Source organism: Carlito syrichta, unplaced genomic scaffold (genome assembly GCF_000164805.1).
Source record: "Carlito syrichta isolate Samal-C Ts95f unplaced genomic scaffold, Tarsius_syrichta-2.0.1 Scaffold315407, whole genome shotgun sequence".
Lineage (NCBI taxonomy): Eukaryota > Metazoa > Chordata > Mammalia > Primates > Tarsiidae > Carlito > Carlito syrichta.
Window position 1 is genome coordinate 1,081,406 of NW_007259503.1, and position 18,849 is coordinate 1,100,254.

General features: G+C 37.6%; 1 protein-coding gene across 1 annotated transcript in view; it reads left to right on the forward strand.

The window, feature by feature from the left end:
• Positions 1-18,849, forward strand: part of CTNNAL1 (catenin alpha like 1) — a 74,765-nt gene that overhangs the window by 28,519 nt on the left and 27,397 nt on the right. Inside the window, exons 5-10 of the mRNA XM_008072772.2 lie at positions 3,658-3,747; positions 4,800-4,970; positions 7,196-7,396; positions 9,475-9,561; positions 13,539-13,697; positions 15,491-15,583. Of these exons, the coding sequence (XP_008070963.1) occupies positions 3,658-3,747; positions 4,800-4,970; positions 7,196-7,396; positions 9,475-9,561; positions 13,539-13,697; positions 15,491-15,583 (801 nt within the window). The remainder of the gene's footprint in view (positions 1-3,657; positions 3,748-4,799; positions 4,971-7,195; positions 7,397-9,474; positions 9,562-13,538; positions 13,698-15,490; positions 15,584-18,849) is intronic.

The following is an 18,849-nucleotide window of genomic DNA, read 5'->3' on the forward strand; positions in this document are numbered from 1 at the left end:
TGGCATCTTGTGTTGGAATATGCAGCCAGGGTTCAAGTACCTTCTTTAGTATGGTCAGAACGTTCTGAAAATAGTGGTAGACCAGATTCATTCATGTTACTCAGCAAATATTCATCAACTGCATATTGTGAAACAGATGCTATTCTAGGTGTTTGGGATTGAACAGTAAATAACAACAGTAAATAAAGACATAAAAGCCTCTGCAATCATAGAGCTGGCGTGGGAGGAGATAGACAGTAAAACAGAAACATGTGAAGTATGTTCAGAGCACACCAAGGAGGCCAGTGGATGCATCACAGTGAGCAAGGGAAAATAGGAGATAAAGTCAGAGAGGTAATGGGGAGGACAAATTTTTTAAAGACTTTAGCTTTAAGTAAGATGAGGATCCATTGGCTGTTTTAAGTAGGGAAATGACATTTTCTGACTTATATTTTAACAGGATCACTCTAGCTGCCATGTTGAGAATAGTTTGTAGGGATACAAGGGCAGAAGCAGGGAGATCACCTAAGAGACTATTATAGTGATCCAGTGAGAGATGATGGTGACTTGGACTGTGTTATTAGAAAGTAACAGTGGTGAGAGCTTTACCCAAGACGGGGAAGATACTTTTGGAGGTAGTGGGATGCTTCACTTAGTACTTATTGGATCATCTGGGTTTTGTGGAGGCTTCTTTTTGTCCTGTGAACCAGCCCTTTCCAAGTTGAGATGCCATCGTTTTTGGTCACCTGCTATCACTGTACAGTATGTGGTTGTCATATGTGACTTATAGGTGTTATTTATGGCATACACACTTGCTACATTGTCAACAAGATTCACAGGTTATTTTGAAAGAATTCTTGTCCAAAATGTTAAAGGCAAGAGGAACAGGTGAAAATTTTAGAAGCAACCTCAACTTTTATTTCTGATAGGTACTCATGGTGACTGTATTCATATGTGGAATAGAGTTCTTTTTTTTTTTTTTGAGTTGGAGTCTCACTCTTGCCCAGACTGGAGTGCAGTGGCCATTCCCGGCCACCGCAGCCTCGACCTGCTGGGTTCTGGCAATCCTTCTGCCTCAGCCTTCCGAGTAGCCGGAATTACAGGCATGCGCTACCACACCCGGCTGATTTTTTGATTTACTGTAGAGATGAGGTCTTGCCAAGTTGCCCAGGCGGGTCTCGAACCCTCAGGCTCAGGCAATCCACTCACCTCAGCCTCCCCAAGCGAGGGATTACAGGCTGAGCCACAGAGCCTGGCTGGAACAGAGTTCTTTGGGATGTGATCTGAATTAGTTTTAAACTTATGCATACTTTCTTATACACTATATGTAATTCCATCTATATCGTCTTTTAAGGAAATCTATATTAGAATGTAAAGGAATTAGAGTGATATTATTATACAGATAACTCTGAATCTATTCTATTTTATTAAAGCAAATTTATTTTCAAAGGCAAATCATTCTCAAACTTTAGGTTTTTTCTTATTTGTAAGAAAGAGCTTTTAACCCAACTCACAAATGAAAAAAAAGACTAATGTGGCAGGTGAAAGTTTTGTGTATTCAAGTTGTGTCTATTAATATCTTATAGAACAGAGTCCTGCTCATTTGTGTATTATCTATGGTTGCTTTCACACTACATTACACTGGATTTGAGTAGTTGTGACAGAGGCCATGTAACTCACAAAGTCTAAAATATTTATCTGGGCTTTTATTGAAAATGTTGCCAACCTCTGATTTAGATGTAATAACCATATTATTATTTTTACTTATCACTAACAACTTTTATTTTTATTTTTAAAGACTCTTTTAGATTTATGTAGATTTCTTTCACAAATCACTCTTGCATATTCATTTAAAAAGGAAAAAATATATAAAATAATAATTGTTTAAGGTATTCCCCAAACTTTTTCATACTGAGTCCAGTTCTTCCAAATTACTTTTAGGCTCCAAGTTTTTTTTGCACATGATTGTTCTTTGTGTTATTAGAGCATTGGTGACACAGCATTAAAAAAAAAGACACCATTTTTATCTCCGAGACTTATTTATTTATTTGTTTTTTAAATTTATTTTATTATAAAGATGTGGGGTACAATTCAGGGTTAGGTATACAAACGTTGATTTTGTAGGTACCCTTGTTGATGAGGTGTGTCCCTCCCTCCCCTACAGTTTCCTTCAACTGCCAATCCCACCCCCCTCCCCTGACAGTTTCCCATTACTGCCAATCCCTTTCTTATAGTATTATAATTGTTCAAGTTCCGCTTAAGAGTGAGAACACATGGTACTCTGTTCTTTGCTTCTGTGATGGATCACTGAGTATGATCGACTCCAAATTCATCCAAGTTGCTGCACAGTCCATATATTTGTCCTTCTTTATGGCTGCATAATATTCCATTGTGTATATGTACCACATTTTTTTTATCCAGTTCAGTTTCGATGGCAGCATGATTGGTTCCATGTTTTTGCTATTGTGAATAGAGCACCAAACATTTGCAGGTATCTTTTTTGTAGAATGATTTGAGTTCCTTCGGGTATATTCCCATTAGTGGAATCGCTGGGTCATATGGAAGGTCAATTTCTAGTTCTTTTAGAAATTGCAACACTGTCTTCCAGAGAGGTTGCACTAGTTTGCATTCCCACCAGCAGTGTAGAAGCGTTCCTTTTTTTCCACATCCTCACCAGCATCTGTTGTTGTGTGTTGTATTAATGATGGCCATTCTTACTGGGGTTAGGTGGTATCTCAATGTAATATCCATATTATTATTAGAATATTTTGGTGTAGATTTGATCAGCAATTTTTGGGTACCTCATAAAATAGCACACATTCTATTGAAGGTTCTATGAATAGTATCTCCCTCCCCCAAATTCAAAGCAGTACTTGTTTAAATATTTATAATCAATCTAGTTGGGGAGAATTACGTACCCCCCAAACATTTTAAGAACATTTCAGAGAAGCATATTGGTTAAGATGAGGACAAACATCAATTAGAGATGGATAAGTAGTTAGATGGGATTAATTAGACAAAGTGCTGAAATAATTTACTTTCTTTGTTTGTTTTTTTTTTTTTTTTTTTTTTTTTAGTTGAATTCTCACTCTGTTGCCCAGGGAGTGCAGCAGTGACACGATGATCACGGCTCACCATAGCCTTAACTCCTAGGTTCAGGTGATCCTTCTGCTTCAGCCTCCAGAGTAGCTGGGATTACAGGCGTGCACTACCAAGCCTGGCTTATTTTTTTATTTTTCTAGAGATGAGGTCTTGCCCAGGCTTGTCTCAGACTCCTGAGCTCAAGTAATCGGCCCACCTCAGCCTCTCAAAGCTGGGAATACAGGCGTGAGCCACTGCACCCAGCAAGAATTGACTTCTAGGTGTCTATTTTGAAGGAAATAATAGTTCAGGTGTGAAAACGTCAAGTGTGGCAGAACATTAGAATGTGAGCCATTTGCAGCCTCTACTAGATCTCAGTTCCTGGCTAGATTGATCTTACTAAGGGTAGCTTTTCCTTTACTCATATTGTGTTGATATAGTAGATTGAAACAATGACAGTTTATAAAACTTTATACTTTTTTTTCACTTAATAATGTGACAGAATTTTTAAGTATTACTGTTGAATAGATTATTTTTCAATAAATTGGATGGTTTACATGATCTTAGACTACTCAGTGATTTTAATCTCATTTTTAGGATTTGAAAGATGAAAAAAAAAAGGCAAAAATGGCAGCAGCTAGGGCAGTTCTTGAAAAATGTACAATGATGCTTCTCACAGCTTCAAAGGTAAGACAAGATTTGTTTTACTGTGTCATAAATTAATTAGAAAACCTGATTAAATGCTTTAACTTACATTTTTACATTTTTAAAATGATCAAGGTAATAACTTAAAACATAGGTCTGAATAGTTAAATCTCAGTTATTACTTACAAGAAAGCTCTTTCTTCCCCACCTCCAAAACAATAATTAATTTATGAATCAGCTTTGATTGAGCTAACTTACAGATTGAGCAGAAGATAGTGTGTTAGGTGCTGTGAATCAAGACCTGTCAGACATAGTCACTACCTGCAGGATTTTGCTAGTCTCATTGAGAAGCTAGCATGTGTGCTCTAGAAAAGCTAGGCAAGTTAGAATCTGTTAAATAACAGTGGAATATGAAGTCACCCCTTAAGTTTGTTTATTCTGTAAAGTCATACCTCTAATTCCTTTTTCTACTTTTAACAAAATTATCAGTCGAGAGTTTTTATTTCCAAACAGTAGTTGGCCAGCAAATTGGTACAATTTGAGAATGAGCTGGTAAATATCTCATTAGCAGTTTGTTTAGAATTGCCTTTTCTCTGAGAATACTTATTCTATGTTGTCATCAGTGAAGCTACAAAAATAGAAACTTCATAGAACCCACTCAGAAAGCTCTGTTCTATCTAGGCCCTTGAGTAGTTTTTCATTTACATCATTTTTAAAAGTCAAGGATGCATCCACAGTCATATTTCACATCTGTTCGTTTTTCCTCATTCTTTTTTAGTTATTGATGTGTAAGGCAATATTTTAAAATACTTTTACTTATGATGAAGAGATAGGTTTTTCCCCTCAAAATTTAGTGAACTTATTATTGAAGTATAAAGGTATAGTTTTGCAGTCTGCATTTTTCACTTAACCTTGCTATCACTTTTTACTCATCCTGCTTCCACTTTAGTGAGGAGAAGCAGCTGGGTGAGCCAGGGACCCAGGAGATTTTGGTAAAGAATCATTTTTATTAGCATGACACGTTCTCTGTAAGATTTTGTGTGTTATGATATGGATCAAATATTAAAATATACAGATTTTCAATTGTTTTGAAGACATGTCTCAGGCATCCCAACTGCGAATCAGCCCATAAAAACAAAGAAGGAGTATTTGACCGCATGAAAGTAGCATTGGAAAAGGTCATTGAAATTGTAACTGACTGTAAAATAAATGGAGAAACTGACATTTCATCTATCAGTATTTTTACTGGAATTAAAGAATTCAAGGTAAGAATAAAAATAATATATTTTCATTTTTTCTTTCTATTTTAAAGAAGGATTGTTATTTCTGTTATCCATATTTTTGTGTAGTATTTTATTTTTATTTATATATTTTTTGAATCGGAGTCTCATTCCATTGCTCAGGCTGGAGTGCAGTGGCCTGATCATGTCTCACTGTAGCCTCAGCCACCTGGGCTCAGGCATTTCTTCTGCCTCAGCCTCCTGAGTAGCTGGGACTACAGGCATGCACTATTATGCCTACCTAATTTTTTGATGTTTTGTAGAGACAAGATCTTGCTATGTTGCCTAGGCTGTTTTCAGATTCCTGGGCTCAAGTAATCTTCCTACCTTGGACTTCCAAAGCATTGGGATTACAGGTTTAAGACACCATGCCTGGCCTAATATCTTAGAATGATGCTTCACAAAAGTAGATTTATTTCTTTAAAGCAATGCTACTATGTGCAAACCTGGTATTCAGTAATATTTGGCTTAGTGTTGTATTTACAAAGAACACCAGTCTTTGGTTATAGTAGCTACTCTGACTCTGTTTAACTGGCCACTGCAGCCTCGACCCACTGGGCTCTGGCGATCCTTCCGCCTCAGCCTTCCAAGTAACCAGAATTACAGGCACGCGCTACCATGCCTGGCTGATTTTTTAAAAAAAATTTATTGTAGAGATGAGGTCTCGCCAAGTTGCCCAGGCGGGTCTCGAATCCAAGGGCTCAGGCAATCCACTCACCTCAGCCTCCCAAAGCACCGGATTACAGGCTGAGCCACTGAGCCTGGCTGGATTAGAGTTTAAATAAGGTTGGAATGGTGTTATGTATCTTAGAAAACTGAGCAAGAGAAAGAGTGCATATATGAGCATGTGTTCATTATATATTCAAGGAATTTTGAACAGGATGGCTAAAATGAAATGTTGTGAGGGGAGATAGACTGACTGTTAGAGAGGTATATACAGATAAGGCCATAGAGGATTTTGTGCTATACCATAAAAGTTTGGGTTTGATCCAATTAGATGGTGGGGAGCTAATTAAAGGGAGGTGGCAGAAGGTTTACATTTTGGACAAATTATACAGGCCCCTTGGTAGAGGATGTTTAGGTCAGTGAAGTGCTACTAGGGATATATAAAAAGATGTAGGGAGGCCAGTTAAGTGACTAGGAGAGTCTTTGCTGAGCTAATAAATGAAAAATTGATGCCTTCCCCAGTTCCTCTCACACCCTACACCTTCTGCACCCATCCTTCTGGACTCAGAAAAGAAAAATTTTTTTTTTTTTTGAGTTGGAGTCTCACTCTGTCGCCCAGACTGGAGTGCAGTGGCTGCTCCCGGCCACTGCAGCCTCGACCTGCTGGGCTCCGGCAATCCTTCCGCCTCAGCCTTCTGAGTAGCTGGAATTACAGGCATGCGCTACAACGCCCGGCTAATTTTTTGATTTATTGTAGAGATGAGTTCTCGCTGCCCAGGTGGGTCTCGAACCCACGGGCTCAGGCAATCCACTCATCTCAGCCTCTGAAAGGCGTGGGATTACAGGCTGAGCCACCGAGCCCGGCAAATTTTTTTTTTTAGTCAGAGTCTTACTCTGTTGCCCAGGCTAGAGTGCAGTGGCACAATCATGGCTCACTGCAACCTCGATCTCCTGGGCTCAGGTGATCCTTCTGCCTCAGCCTCCTGCGTAGCTGGGACTATAGGTGTGTACCACCAAACCTGGCTAATTAAAAAAAAAATTTGTAGAACTGAGGTCTCACTATGTTATCCAGACTGGTCTCTTAACTCCTGGGCTCAAGCAGTCCTGCTTTTGGCCTCCCAAAGTGCTGGGATTATAGGCATGAGCTAACATATCTGGCAACACAGTTTATATTTGGGTGTAATATACTTTCCAGAACTTTGCCCAGGCATTTTCTCAGATGCAAATTCTTTACCTGGAGGCTGGTTCATTTTTCTTATTTGTTGCTACACCATGATACTCTTTCTGACTTAGTATTTGCTGATCTCAAAGGAATGTCATTGTTTTAATGAATCTAGGAATGAAGTGTTGCATAGTCGTTGATGGCTCTTGTGCAATGTGTCCTCCTGGGTTAGTGGCGAATATAGTTATCATTAGAGGCTATATTTTCACTCATCCTGGGAAAGAAATTGCTTGTGTTTTCCTGGGCACTGTTAGAAATTACAGCCCATTTTGGTCAGGTAGGAATATTGAGTCATGTAGATATATATAATTTTTGTTCTCAGATGAATATTGAAGCTCTTCGGGAGAGTCTTTATTTTCAATCCAAAGAGAACCTTTCTGTGACATTGGAAATCATCTTGGAGCGTACAGAGGACTTTACTGATTCTGCATACACCAGCCATGAGCACAGGGAACGCATCTTGGAACTATCAACTCAGGCGAGAATGGAACTACAACAGTTAACTTCTGTGTGGATTCAAGCTGTAAGCACTTTTTAAAATCAAAGTAAATCTTATATAATAGCTTTGCCCTGTGGATTTGCAAGGTATGGAAGCTAATATAATTACCAGGAGTGTGAATTTGGTTCAGAATGAAACAGAATATCTCATCTCTTTTCTCCCTTCTAGTCGGCCAAAATATCCTTCCCATCCAGCACTCAGTCTTTGAAATTTCCAGGCCTGTTGTTTCTCAACCTAGATTCCATGTCTAATTCCATGTCTCTGTCACCATCAACAGTTCACTTGTATTGTCCCCATTCTTCCACCAAACTCATCTCTGGAAAATTCCTCCCCAAAATGTTTCTTCAGAGTGAAGAGCAGAGGAATAGACTCACATCTAGAGGTACTTGAGAACTGACTCTTACTGCCAGAGCCATTCAGGTATACTCTGTTCTTAACTCTGAGGGCAGCTGATTTATAGACATATGCATTAGAAAACTTACCAAGGTCTAGCTGCAATAAAGACAAGGGTAGATACAGCAGCAGGTAAAAGATTTTTCACCCTTGCACAGATTCCTGGTCTAAAATTTGTGGGCAACCACTTCATGAGCCTTAAGTGGGCTGCTGGTATGCTTCAAACATGGGAGCTTATTTGGACAAAAGTGACCAAGACTGACAGAAATAGACCAAGATAGGAAGTGTGTGCTCAATCTCTTATAGTGGGTGAATTGCAACATGAAGAGGCAGAGTCTCTGGTACTGTTTATTTATTTCTTAGACATAGGCTATGTCAAAAAATATTTGACATGGTTTATAACATATAGCAGGAATAGTAAAAGTCTGGAGGTCATGAACACAGCTTTGGAAGTAAGGATTAAGAAAAGGGGTGAATATGGCTGAGATTATGAAGAAAGAAGCTGCAGTTGACTTCCTTGTAAATAGACTGATTTGTGAATGAAGATAAATACAAATCTCAGGTATTTTCTTGGCATCACAATAGTACACATGCTCATACTAACAGAGAATCTTTTCCTAGTGTAGCGTGGTATAAGCTATTTGAGCAATATCGTGTTTAATTTGGATTTTCTCTGTGATGTATATTGCTTCAGTGTTAAGATTTAGGCCCAATATTCACAATAAGAGTTTCTTGTGATGAAATGCTCTGTGTTGGGAATCTGATTCTATCAATACTTAAATTTGTAGTTAGCATCCTGTACATATTTCACAATCATTCAGATCTGATTCAGCATGCCAAATATTACTGAGTGCCTTTTGTATGCTAGGCACCAGGAATCTAAAGATGAATAAGATAAAATCTTTACCTGCAAGAATTTACAAAATAGAAACCTGTGGAAAAGGGTGAGAACAAGTACAAAAAGTTTTGTTAAGTGTCCTAAGAGAAGGTACAGACTATATGTTGAGAAGGTTTGAAGGAGGACAGATTTATATTTAGGGAAAAGAATCAAGAAGATTTCATGAAGGTATTAACATTTAACTTTGATTTACTCCTGCAAATAATTCAACACCTACCCCTTGCCACTTGTTGTGCCAAGTACTGTAATTCAGTGGTGAGCAAAACAGATATGAGCCCAGCTTTCATAGAGTTCATATAGGCCTACTGGGGAAGAAAGACTTTAAACAAACAAACAAAAAATCAAAAAATAGATATATAATTGCAAATTGGGACGATTACTTAGATAAAAAATTAGAGTGGGTTACAAAAAGGGTCTAATTTCGATTGAGTGGTCTGAGAAGCCCTTTCTGAGAAAGAGACATTTATGCAAGTTCTTAAGTTGAATAGGATTTTAATTTTTAACTAGGTTAAAAATAAACATCTAGGCAGAAAATAATAGAGATTCATTTTGGATGTGATGAATTTATTAAAGAAAATTAGTTTTTAAAAATTCACCTATTTATAGTTAGTGTGAAAAAATATATAACTAAATAACTGAAATTTTATTTTGTACTCTAGCCTTAAATAGGTAAACAAATTTAAAATCTACTTTTCTTATTGTTCACAGAATGATATTAATATTTATTATAACAGATAGCTCAAGTAAAATTGGAATTAACAGATTAAAAAGATGAGATAACAGTAACATATATGCTTTTAAAAATTTTTAGCAAAGCAAGAAAACAAAAAACATCGCTGAAGAACTGGAACTCAATATTTTGAAAATCAGCCACAGTCTTAATGAACTTAAGAAAGAAGTAAGTATAATTTTAAGTTTAGACTCCTATAATTCTTTGTTAATTTTCATGTTGTGCGTTATGTATGAAATGCATTAGTGTTAGTATGTCCCTGTGCCTGAAAATGGTTTTAAAAGTTTTCCTTTGACATAGTTGTTTTGAAGCTAACATTTTATTAGTGCCACCATTTTCAAAGCTTATACATGAATGCTCATGGCAGCTTTATTCATAATAGCCAAAACCTGGAAAAAACCCTAAATTACAATCAACAGGGAAATTGATAAATTAATTTTGGAATAACTCTACCAAATACTATTCAGTAATAAAAAAGAATAATATTGATACATGCAACAATATGAATGAATCACTAAGACATTATACCGAATGAAAGAAGCCAGGTATATATACATAAAATTCCATTGAGAAAAAATTCTAGAAAAGACAAAACTAATTTGTAATGACAGGAATCAGATCAGTAGTTACATAAGGTCAGAAGTTGGGGTATAGTTATTACAAAGGGGGATGGTCAGACTTTTGAGGATAATGGAAATATTCAAATGTTGACCCCATGGCTGTACATGTTTGTCTAAACTCATCAAACTCTACCTTTAAAATAGGTACATTTTGTTGTATATAAATTAAGCCTCACTCAAGTTGGTTTTAAAAGTTATTCTTTTGGGCTGGTCATAGTAATTCATGCCTATAATACCAGAACTTTGAGAGGATGAGATGGGAGGATTGCTTGAGTCCAGGAGTTTGAGACCAGCCTAAGCAATATAGCAAGACCTTGTCTCTACAAAAAATCAAAAAGTTAGCCAGGCATGGTGGCGCATGCCTGTAGTCCCAGCTACTCATGAGGCTAGGGTGGAAGGATTGCCTGAGCTCAGGAAGTTGAGGCTATGATGAGCCATGATTGTGCCACTGCACTCCAGCCTGGGCAACAGAGTGAGACCCTGATTCAAAAAAAAAAAAAAAAAGAAAAAGAAAAAAAAAGATTTTTTTGGTTAAGAAGATTTCCTGTACTCTGAATGAAAACTTTTCATCTCATGACTTATTTGGCCATTCTCAGGTAATTGAAAGTCTTATGGTTACTTTAAGCTGGAGATTCACAAACTATTACTGAGCTGTGTTTTTTCAAGAAAGTGTTTTGGGATATAATCCAGCCCATTTGTGTGTACATTGTCTACAATTTTCCACTACAATAGCAGAGTTGGATACTTGGAATAGTGCCTGTGTGACCTGAAAAGCTGAAAATATTTTCTGTCTGGCCTTTACAGAAAAAGATTACCCATTTTAGCTTTAAGTCATAAAACACAATCTCGGTTCAAAAATTAGGATGTTCACTCTAGTATACTAATCAGTATTTCAATTTTTTTTTTTTTGAGTTGGAGTCTCACTCTGTCGCCCAGACTGAAGTGCAGTGGCCGCTCCTGGCCACCGCAACCTCGACCTGCTGGGCTACGGCGATCCTTCCGCCTCAGCCTTCCAAGTAGCTGGAATTACAGGCGCGTGCTACCACACCTGGCTAATTTTTTGATTTATTGTAGAAATGAGGTCTTGCCTGCCCAGGCAGGTCTCGAACCCGTGGGCTCAGGCAATCCATTCACCTCAACCTCCGAAAGGCACGGGATTACAGGCTGAGCCACCGAGCCTGGCTAGTATTTCAATTTTTATTCAATTGTAGACTTCTCCCTTGTTCCCTACTCTGTGGCCCTACCTTGATCTTTTGGGGGAAGGTGTGTGTGGTCTCTATTCTCTTCACCCTCCATTATGTAGCTGCTGTTGCTGATTTTTGCCAGGTTGTGGCACAGGGAAAGAAGAAAGGAAGTTAGGTGGAAAGCTCTTAGCGACCAGTGCCCTTGGAAGATGGCTTTGGGCTTGGTAGACATTTATAGCTGACTTTCTCCCTCGAGGATAATTCAGTGTGTTCTTCAGAGGCTTTCCAGTTGTCCCCTCTTCCCTTGCCACGTCCCACATCATGCTTCTCCCTCCACTTCAAGGTGTGCCTGGATATGGGACTCACCATGCATACTCATCAGCTCACCAAACAGATTCTCCTCAAAATCTCTCTACTTCCTGAGCTCTGATTTCTTAATTCTTTTGTGTTTTTGAAGAGGGCCAGGAGCTCAAGAAAATGAAATTGTGTTTTGGATTTTTAAAAATAAATTACACACGTGGTGATCTGTTTTACATCTTATGTGGTACCGATACCTTTATTGAAACCTCCATTTAAGCATCCTGTTAGACATAGAAGGATATGGTTTACTATGCTTTAAAAAAAGTCTACCACCCTCAACACGAGGAAAAAACAAAACAAAAGAAGCCTACCCACTTTATTCCAGCCTATTCAATTTTAACTCAACTACTGTTATAATTCTGACTACTAGAACATGAAATCCTTTGGTGATAGACTGAGTGACTTTGCATGGGCTCTATTTTCCCTACCTCTTAATTGGGTGTAACCATATTAACATCATAGAATTCCTATAAGGATTAAGGAAGATAATGCACATAAAGCTGACCTCATGACATTGCATAGAGAAGGAACTTCATGTTTGTACTCTCTTTCTCCCGTATGGTTGTTAATGAGTTGTCTCCAGAACCACTTGTAAGAGTTATGTGACCTTGGTAAGTCATTCAATCTTTCAATCTCTGTGGACCTGCTTCATAGTCTGTTAAACAAAGGGCTGGCATTAGATATTCTCTGTCTGACCCTTTACAGAAAGTTACCCATTTTAGCTTTAAGTCATAAAACACAATCTCGGTTAAACAAAATATTTTGAAATTCATACATGGTATTTAGTTTCCAAAATAAAGTTAATTTTAATGTCTTTGTTTCTGACTATTCTCACTTGGTTGAATGAATGCAGACTATCCTATTGTTAATTTTGTAGAAAGTCCTATAATTTGAATTAACATTGGATTACTTCCTGGAAAAAAACAAAAACAAAAAACTCTTCATTCAAATAGGTTTAATTCAAAGCCAGATTTTCAAAAAACAGTGTTATTAAAAGTGATCTATTTCTGGACAGGCCCCAAATAATCTATCAGATCATTAAAAAAAAAAAAGAAAAGGCAGGATCAGAAGAAAAGATTTTGCAGTTAATAGTGTCTAAAACTATCCAGTGAGGGTGAATCATACTTTAAATGTATTCCATCCAAAGTCAAATTAAATATTGGGGGTTTTGTTACCTTTTTATCTATCTTTTCTTCTAGGACCCAATTTGTTCATAGAGTTAGAGAGTAAAGTTCTGGATAGTATCTATAGATAGACTGTAACCCCCTGGAGGGCAGGAATAGTGTCCTACTTGTCATAAATGTCCAGCCTCTAATACAGTGTCTGCCATGTTGTAGGCATTTAATAAATTAAAAAAAAATTTTAGAAATGGGGTCTTACTGTGTTGCCCAGGCTCAACTCAAACTCCTGGGTTCAAGCAATCTTCCCACCTCAGCCTCTGGGTTCAAGCAATCTTCCCACCCAGCAAGTGCCACTACGCCCAGCAAATAAAATTTTATTGACTGACCAAATCTCACAATGATGCTTTTACAAAAGTATGCTAAAAAAGTTGTTAATGATCATGAACTGCCATTTGATTTTCCTCTTAGTACTCTGAATACTATACTCAATACTGCTCCAGTTTTAAAAGTAGCAGAATTACTTTTTAACTAAGGGAGAAGCTACATGGAAAAGAGCTGGTTAATAATAGTATGAAAAAGAAACCAGGTTCCTCAGCCACCAGTTCATCTATAAACAGCATTTCCGCTAGCACCAGGGGGATCAAGTATGAATTAGACATCATTCCTGCCCTTGGGAGAATTTGTAAGCTCCCCAGTGCTACACAACTACTAATAATACCACAGGGAACGTAATACTTTCTCTTCAGTGGAACAAATGGACATGTTTCAGGTTTCTCCTCTTTAATTTTTAAAGTGCTTGGTCACATAACCTTTTTATTTGTTTTCTTTCCTTCATCACCCTTCACCTTTGACATCTGCAGCTTCATAGTACAGCAACACAGCTGGCAGCAGATCTGTTAAAATACCATGCTGATCATGTGATTCTAAAAGCATTAAAACTCACTGGAGTAGAAGGAAATTTAGAAGCTTTTGCTGAATATGCCTGTAAACTCTCTGAACAGAAAGAGCAGCTTGTTGAGGTGAGTTATAGGTTTGATTGTTAGGGAAATTGTAGTTTAATGATAGCTCTACTACTATGAAAGAATGTTAACATGAATATAGTTTTTGGCTAACTCGTCTAAGCATTTTTTCTCTCCTTTGGAATCTTAAAGGTGTAGATAGCATATGCCTATTCTGTTTCTAGAACAGTCTAGCCTCTAAAACAAAACAAAAAATGTTAGAAGCCAGAAATGAACTTCCTAATCTTCTTTTCCTTATCCTCTCATAGAGATTAGACCTCACAGTAAAACAGTGGGTGTATGCTATGACCTTGTTTCTGTTTGAATTTGTCAGGGTCTCAGCAGGGAAGAAATGGCACACTCAAATTAGGATAAATTAAAGAGGATTTAATAAAGGAGTTGTTTACAGTTGCACAGACAGGATGTGGGAGAAACCATAAATAAGAGAGCAGTAATTGGGGCTAGTGGTAGTAGGGCTGGTACCACCCCTAGGCCTGGATTAACAGAGGAGCATGGAACTTGGAAGCCTTTCAGAGAACTGCATTGATTTTAGGACTAGGCCCAGAGACAGCCCAAGATGACCCTGTGAGGGAGGAGTGGGAGAGTCAAGGCCCTTTCCTCATCCCTGTCCATCTATTGCTGGGGCTTCCCAAGGGCAAAACACAGCTGTAGACAATACAGGTCAGTCTCCCAGGACAAAAAGCAAATTTTAGGAGGAAGGATAGTGGTTAAGGAGGAACAGAGAGATAACAGCACACTATTCCTTCCCTGAACCTCTCCTGTTCTACTCAGACTTCTGGTATGTGTTACTGGTGCTTCATTTGACACTTCTGTTATAATTCCAGTTAGGCTTACTAATTGATATTTAGAGCCTTTTGCCTGTTGAAAATGTTAGACATCTGTTAGTAAAAAAAAAAAAAATCCCAAAAAACTTAACCCATGTATACCTTGTATGTATGAGGTGAGTGCTAGCCAACATGCATATAAACTCACAAATATGAACCATCTAGCTATCTTCACATTATCTGATATACCCTGTTCACCAGATCCAAAGACTAATTGGTTAGAAGATACCTTTAGACTTTTACTAATTGGGCTAACTTTCTTTCCTTACCTGTTTATGTAAGAGCCCAAAAACTTCTAGAAAAAAACTCCTAAAATGACTACAGCTATATATCCTTTGTTTGATAGATTTGATACTGTTATGTTTAGAAACCAAATATTATGACTACGTGGAAACTTGCTAATTTTGGGAATCCTGCAGTGATATCTTTTTAACAGTGAAAAAAATTTTCTAATTTTCAGTTTCTCAAGGTTTTCAATAATTTCCTTTAATATGGGCTGTTTTCTCATAACAGTCTGCCTAATCCACTGTTATTTCCAGTGAAAGATGTGCTTAATTAATTGATCGTGAGGGGAGGTATGATTTGTTGATAGAAGGAATGTGTAGCTTATAGTAAATCTGATATAGTTGAGCTGTGAGACCTTGAGCAGGTCACTTCTTTGAGCCAAATTTCTTCATACATAAAATGTAAGGGCACTGCTAGATCTTTTCAAAGATTCCTTCTTGTTCTTATATTCTGTGACCACTTTGCCATGATTGGATAGGAAGTAAACACAGTATGCTGTACCTTTATTTGTTCCTACTTTGTCCCTCGAGAATCTGTTGGTGACAAATATAGTATTATGATAATCTTCTCTGTAATGTACAAACTTATTTTAATAAATTTCACTTTTGTTTTAATTAAAAATGATACCATGGATTGTAAAGGTTGAGAACGTGAAAGTTGAATTATAGACATGTTTTCTCATAGACCTGTCGATTGCTACGACATGTATCTGGGACAGAACCTCTTGAAATAACCTGTATACATGCAGAGGAGACATTTCAGGTGACTGGCCAGCAGGTATGATAACATGTTCCTTCTATATTGTGTCTTGTCCGAGTGTCATAACAAATTGTATGGAAAAACATAAAATGTTCTGCATAACTAAAGGCTAAACCTACTCAATCAAGAAAAATAATGGCCGGACTCAGTGGCTCAGCCTGTAATCCCGTGCTCTGGGAGGCTGAGGTGAGTGAATTACCTGAGCCTGCGGGTTCGAGACCCGCCTGGGCAACTTGGCGAGACCTCGTCTCTACAATAAATAAAAAATTAGCCGGGCGTGGTAGTGCACGCCTGTAATTCCAGCTACCTGGAAGGCTGAGGTGGAAGGATTGCTGGAGCCCAGCAGGTCGAGACTGCAGTGGCCGGGAGCGTGCCACTGCCCTCCAGCCTGGGCGACAGAGTGAGACTCCAACTCAAAAAAAAAAAAAGAAAAATAATAGAACTTTTATTGATAGCATGCTAGAACATGACTGATCTTATGTGGAATTATCTGGATTATCTGGTTGTCTGCCAAACTTGAGTTTGACTCATTTAACTGATACCCTAATGTATATTTATTTTAAATGAAGCGACTTACAATGCAAGTTGTTATAACACATTTGGAGATTAAGTTATCATTCTGTAATAAGCCTTAAAAAATTCATGTTTTTAATAACTAGAGCATAAGGAGTTTAGAAAACAAAATGATGTTTGTTGCAACATTACTTATAAAAAGATTCAGTTGGAGGCAAAATGACTATGCCTGATAACTTAAATTACACAAATTATGCATTATGACGTTAAAATAATAATTATGATAATCAGAGTTAGCAACATCAAAAAATGTTTTGTTAAAATGTTTTGTGAAAGAAGCAGGATACAGATTAGTGTGTATACTATAATTGCTGCTATGTAAATGTGTGTACATATGAAAATGGAAACATGAGTACACAGAAATGAAAGTTCTTCTTTGGGAGGCTAATGAGTTATTTTTTTCTGGATTTTCTATAGTACAGGCATTATTTTGTTTTTATAATTTTCAAAATTCTTTTTAAAACTGATATCCTATTTAATACTTTGTCAAATTAACCTAAGGAAAAAAGTGAAGAATAAGGCCTTCCTTTCGTTTTTAGAATCTAAGCTCTTAAATTCAGTTTTCTAGGTATTCTTGTTTCATTTATTATAGTCAGCCAAAAGAACTTACTCCTGAGTTGGTTGAGTTCCTGGAGCTTTGATTTATAGTTGAGAACAGCAAAAGTGACCCAAGCACAATGACGGTGTGTGCCCTCTAGGAGAATTGTGTTGGATGCTGGAGGGATGATCATGCTCTTCCTCATAAAAAACAGTGTCAATGGCTTATCATGGAAGCAAGAACTATTTGAGTGAACCTCCACAGTGATCATCTGCTGACCATTCTATTGCAACCAGGGGAATCTCTGTTTATTGAGAGAAACTGATGTTTCAATATTTGCTTGTCCACATGGGGGGCATCCTATTTGCCTTGGTTGCAAACGTATTTCAGTAAACTATCCGGTTTGACTCTCATGCCATATGCAGCTGGTTCTCCATCCTCTTGTCAGGCTCTGGTTGCCATCTGGTTGCAATTTTCAGTTTACTGTTTCTGTTGCAGCAGAGATATGAAGAATAGTCATATTTTCTTCCTAGGATGGTGGCAGAGCCTTTAGAAGTCAATAACTTCTTGCCTCAACTTCCACTTCTTGTCTTTGACATCTGTCTCATTAAAAGATAATTTAAGGACATAGAGCATGTCTCTGGGATAATTGTATTTCTGCATATGTCTGCTTTAGCAGTGCATTTTTGATATTTCCTTTAAGATGCTAGATCATATTTAGGGCAAAGTTGAACAGTTTGCACACTGTACGAAGGTCCCAAGTTGAGAGGGCAGCAATGCTACAATCTAGCCTGTAGTCCACTGGTAAGTTGTATGCCCACTTTCCCAGGAGAAGGGGAGCCTTGTTTTTCTCATAAATGTGCCATCTGCTTGGCATTCTCTGTACCTATGGTGCTGTGTCCACCTTAGAGGGCCACCAGCCATATCAGCTAACATGGCTCTGATCATATCAATCTTCTGCAAGCTCTCCAATGACTTCCTTTATCACTCAGAAAAAAATCCAGTCCTTACCATCTGTGTTTCCCTATTACATGGGCACTGGCACCTATCTCTTGCTCATGTCAATCTAGTCACTGTGGCCTACTTGCTTTTCCTTGAATACACCAGAAATGCTCCCACCTCATCCCAAATGACATTCCCTAGATCTTGTGGCTTCCTTATCTTTTCAGTGACCACTAACTTAAAATACTGTGACTACCTAATACCTCCATTCTCCTTATCCTTTATTTTTATACATAACATTTATCCCCTTCTAAAATATCTTATAATTTATTTTAATTGTCTACCTCCCCCTATGGCAATGTGAGCCCCCTGAAGATAGGGACATTTATCTGTTTCTTTTTCACAGCTGTTTCCCCAGCACTGAAACATGGCCACAGTGCGTATCACACAGTAGGCGAATGAATAGTCATGTTAGCTGTATGTATGTATGTATGTGTGAATAATCCTATATAATGAATTTCATGAAACAACATCACTTAATAGTAACACTAATGCATCTCTATCACATCATATTAATTTCTATCATAACACATCATAATTTATAATTATTTTAATTGTATGCTTAAAACTTTTTAAAAATTTTTCATAGAGAGGGGTTTCACTATGTTGCCCAGGCTGGTCTTGAACTCCTGTCCTTAAGTGAACCTCCCATCTGGGCCTTCCAAAGTTCTAGGATTACAGGCATTAGTAATCATGCCTGGCCAATGCTGGTTTATTGTTACAAACCCTCACTAGAGTATAAACTTCATAATAGAGAGTTTTTACCTTTTTTTCATCATCTTTTCACTAGCACCTAGCCTGATTTTTTCATACAATGAATTCTATAAAATATTAATATTTATTAGATGAGTGTTTGATGTAATGTCCCAGTCTGTGAACCTAGAAAGTAGAGTCAACACCTCTTGTCATGAATAGGCGGTGAAAGGTAGTGGAAGGGATAGGGTCTTCTATACACATATCAGAACTGCACTCCTAGTTCCTAGTTTCTGAATTTTTCTTTGTGTGTTTTATTTAATGGAGTATCAGGAAATCTCAGTAGGTTTTGTTTGGTTGATGGGTTATATTTTGAGGTAGGTGCTAAAGTATAATTTGTATTGACTATCAGTTCAGGAGGTGTATAAAGACTCATCTCAGCCATCCATTTTCTGCCTATGCTACAAATAGGATTTGT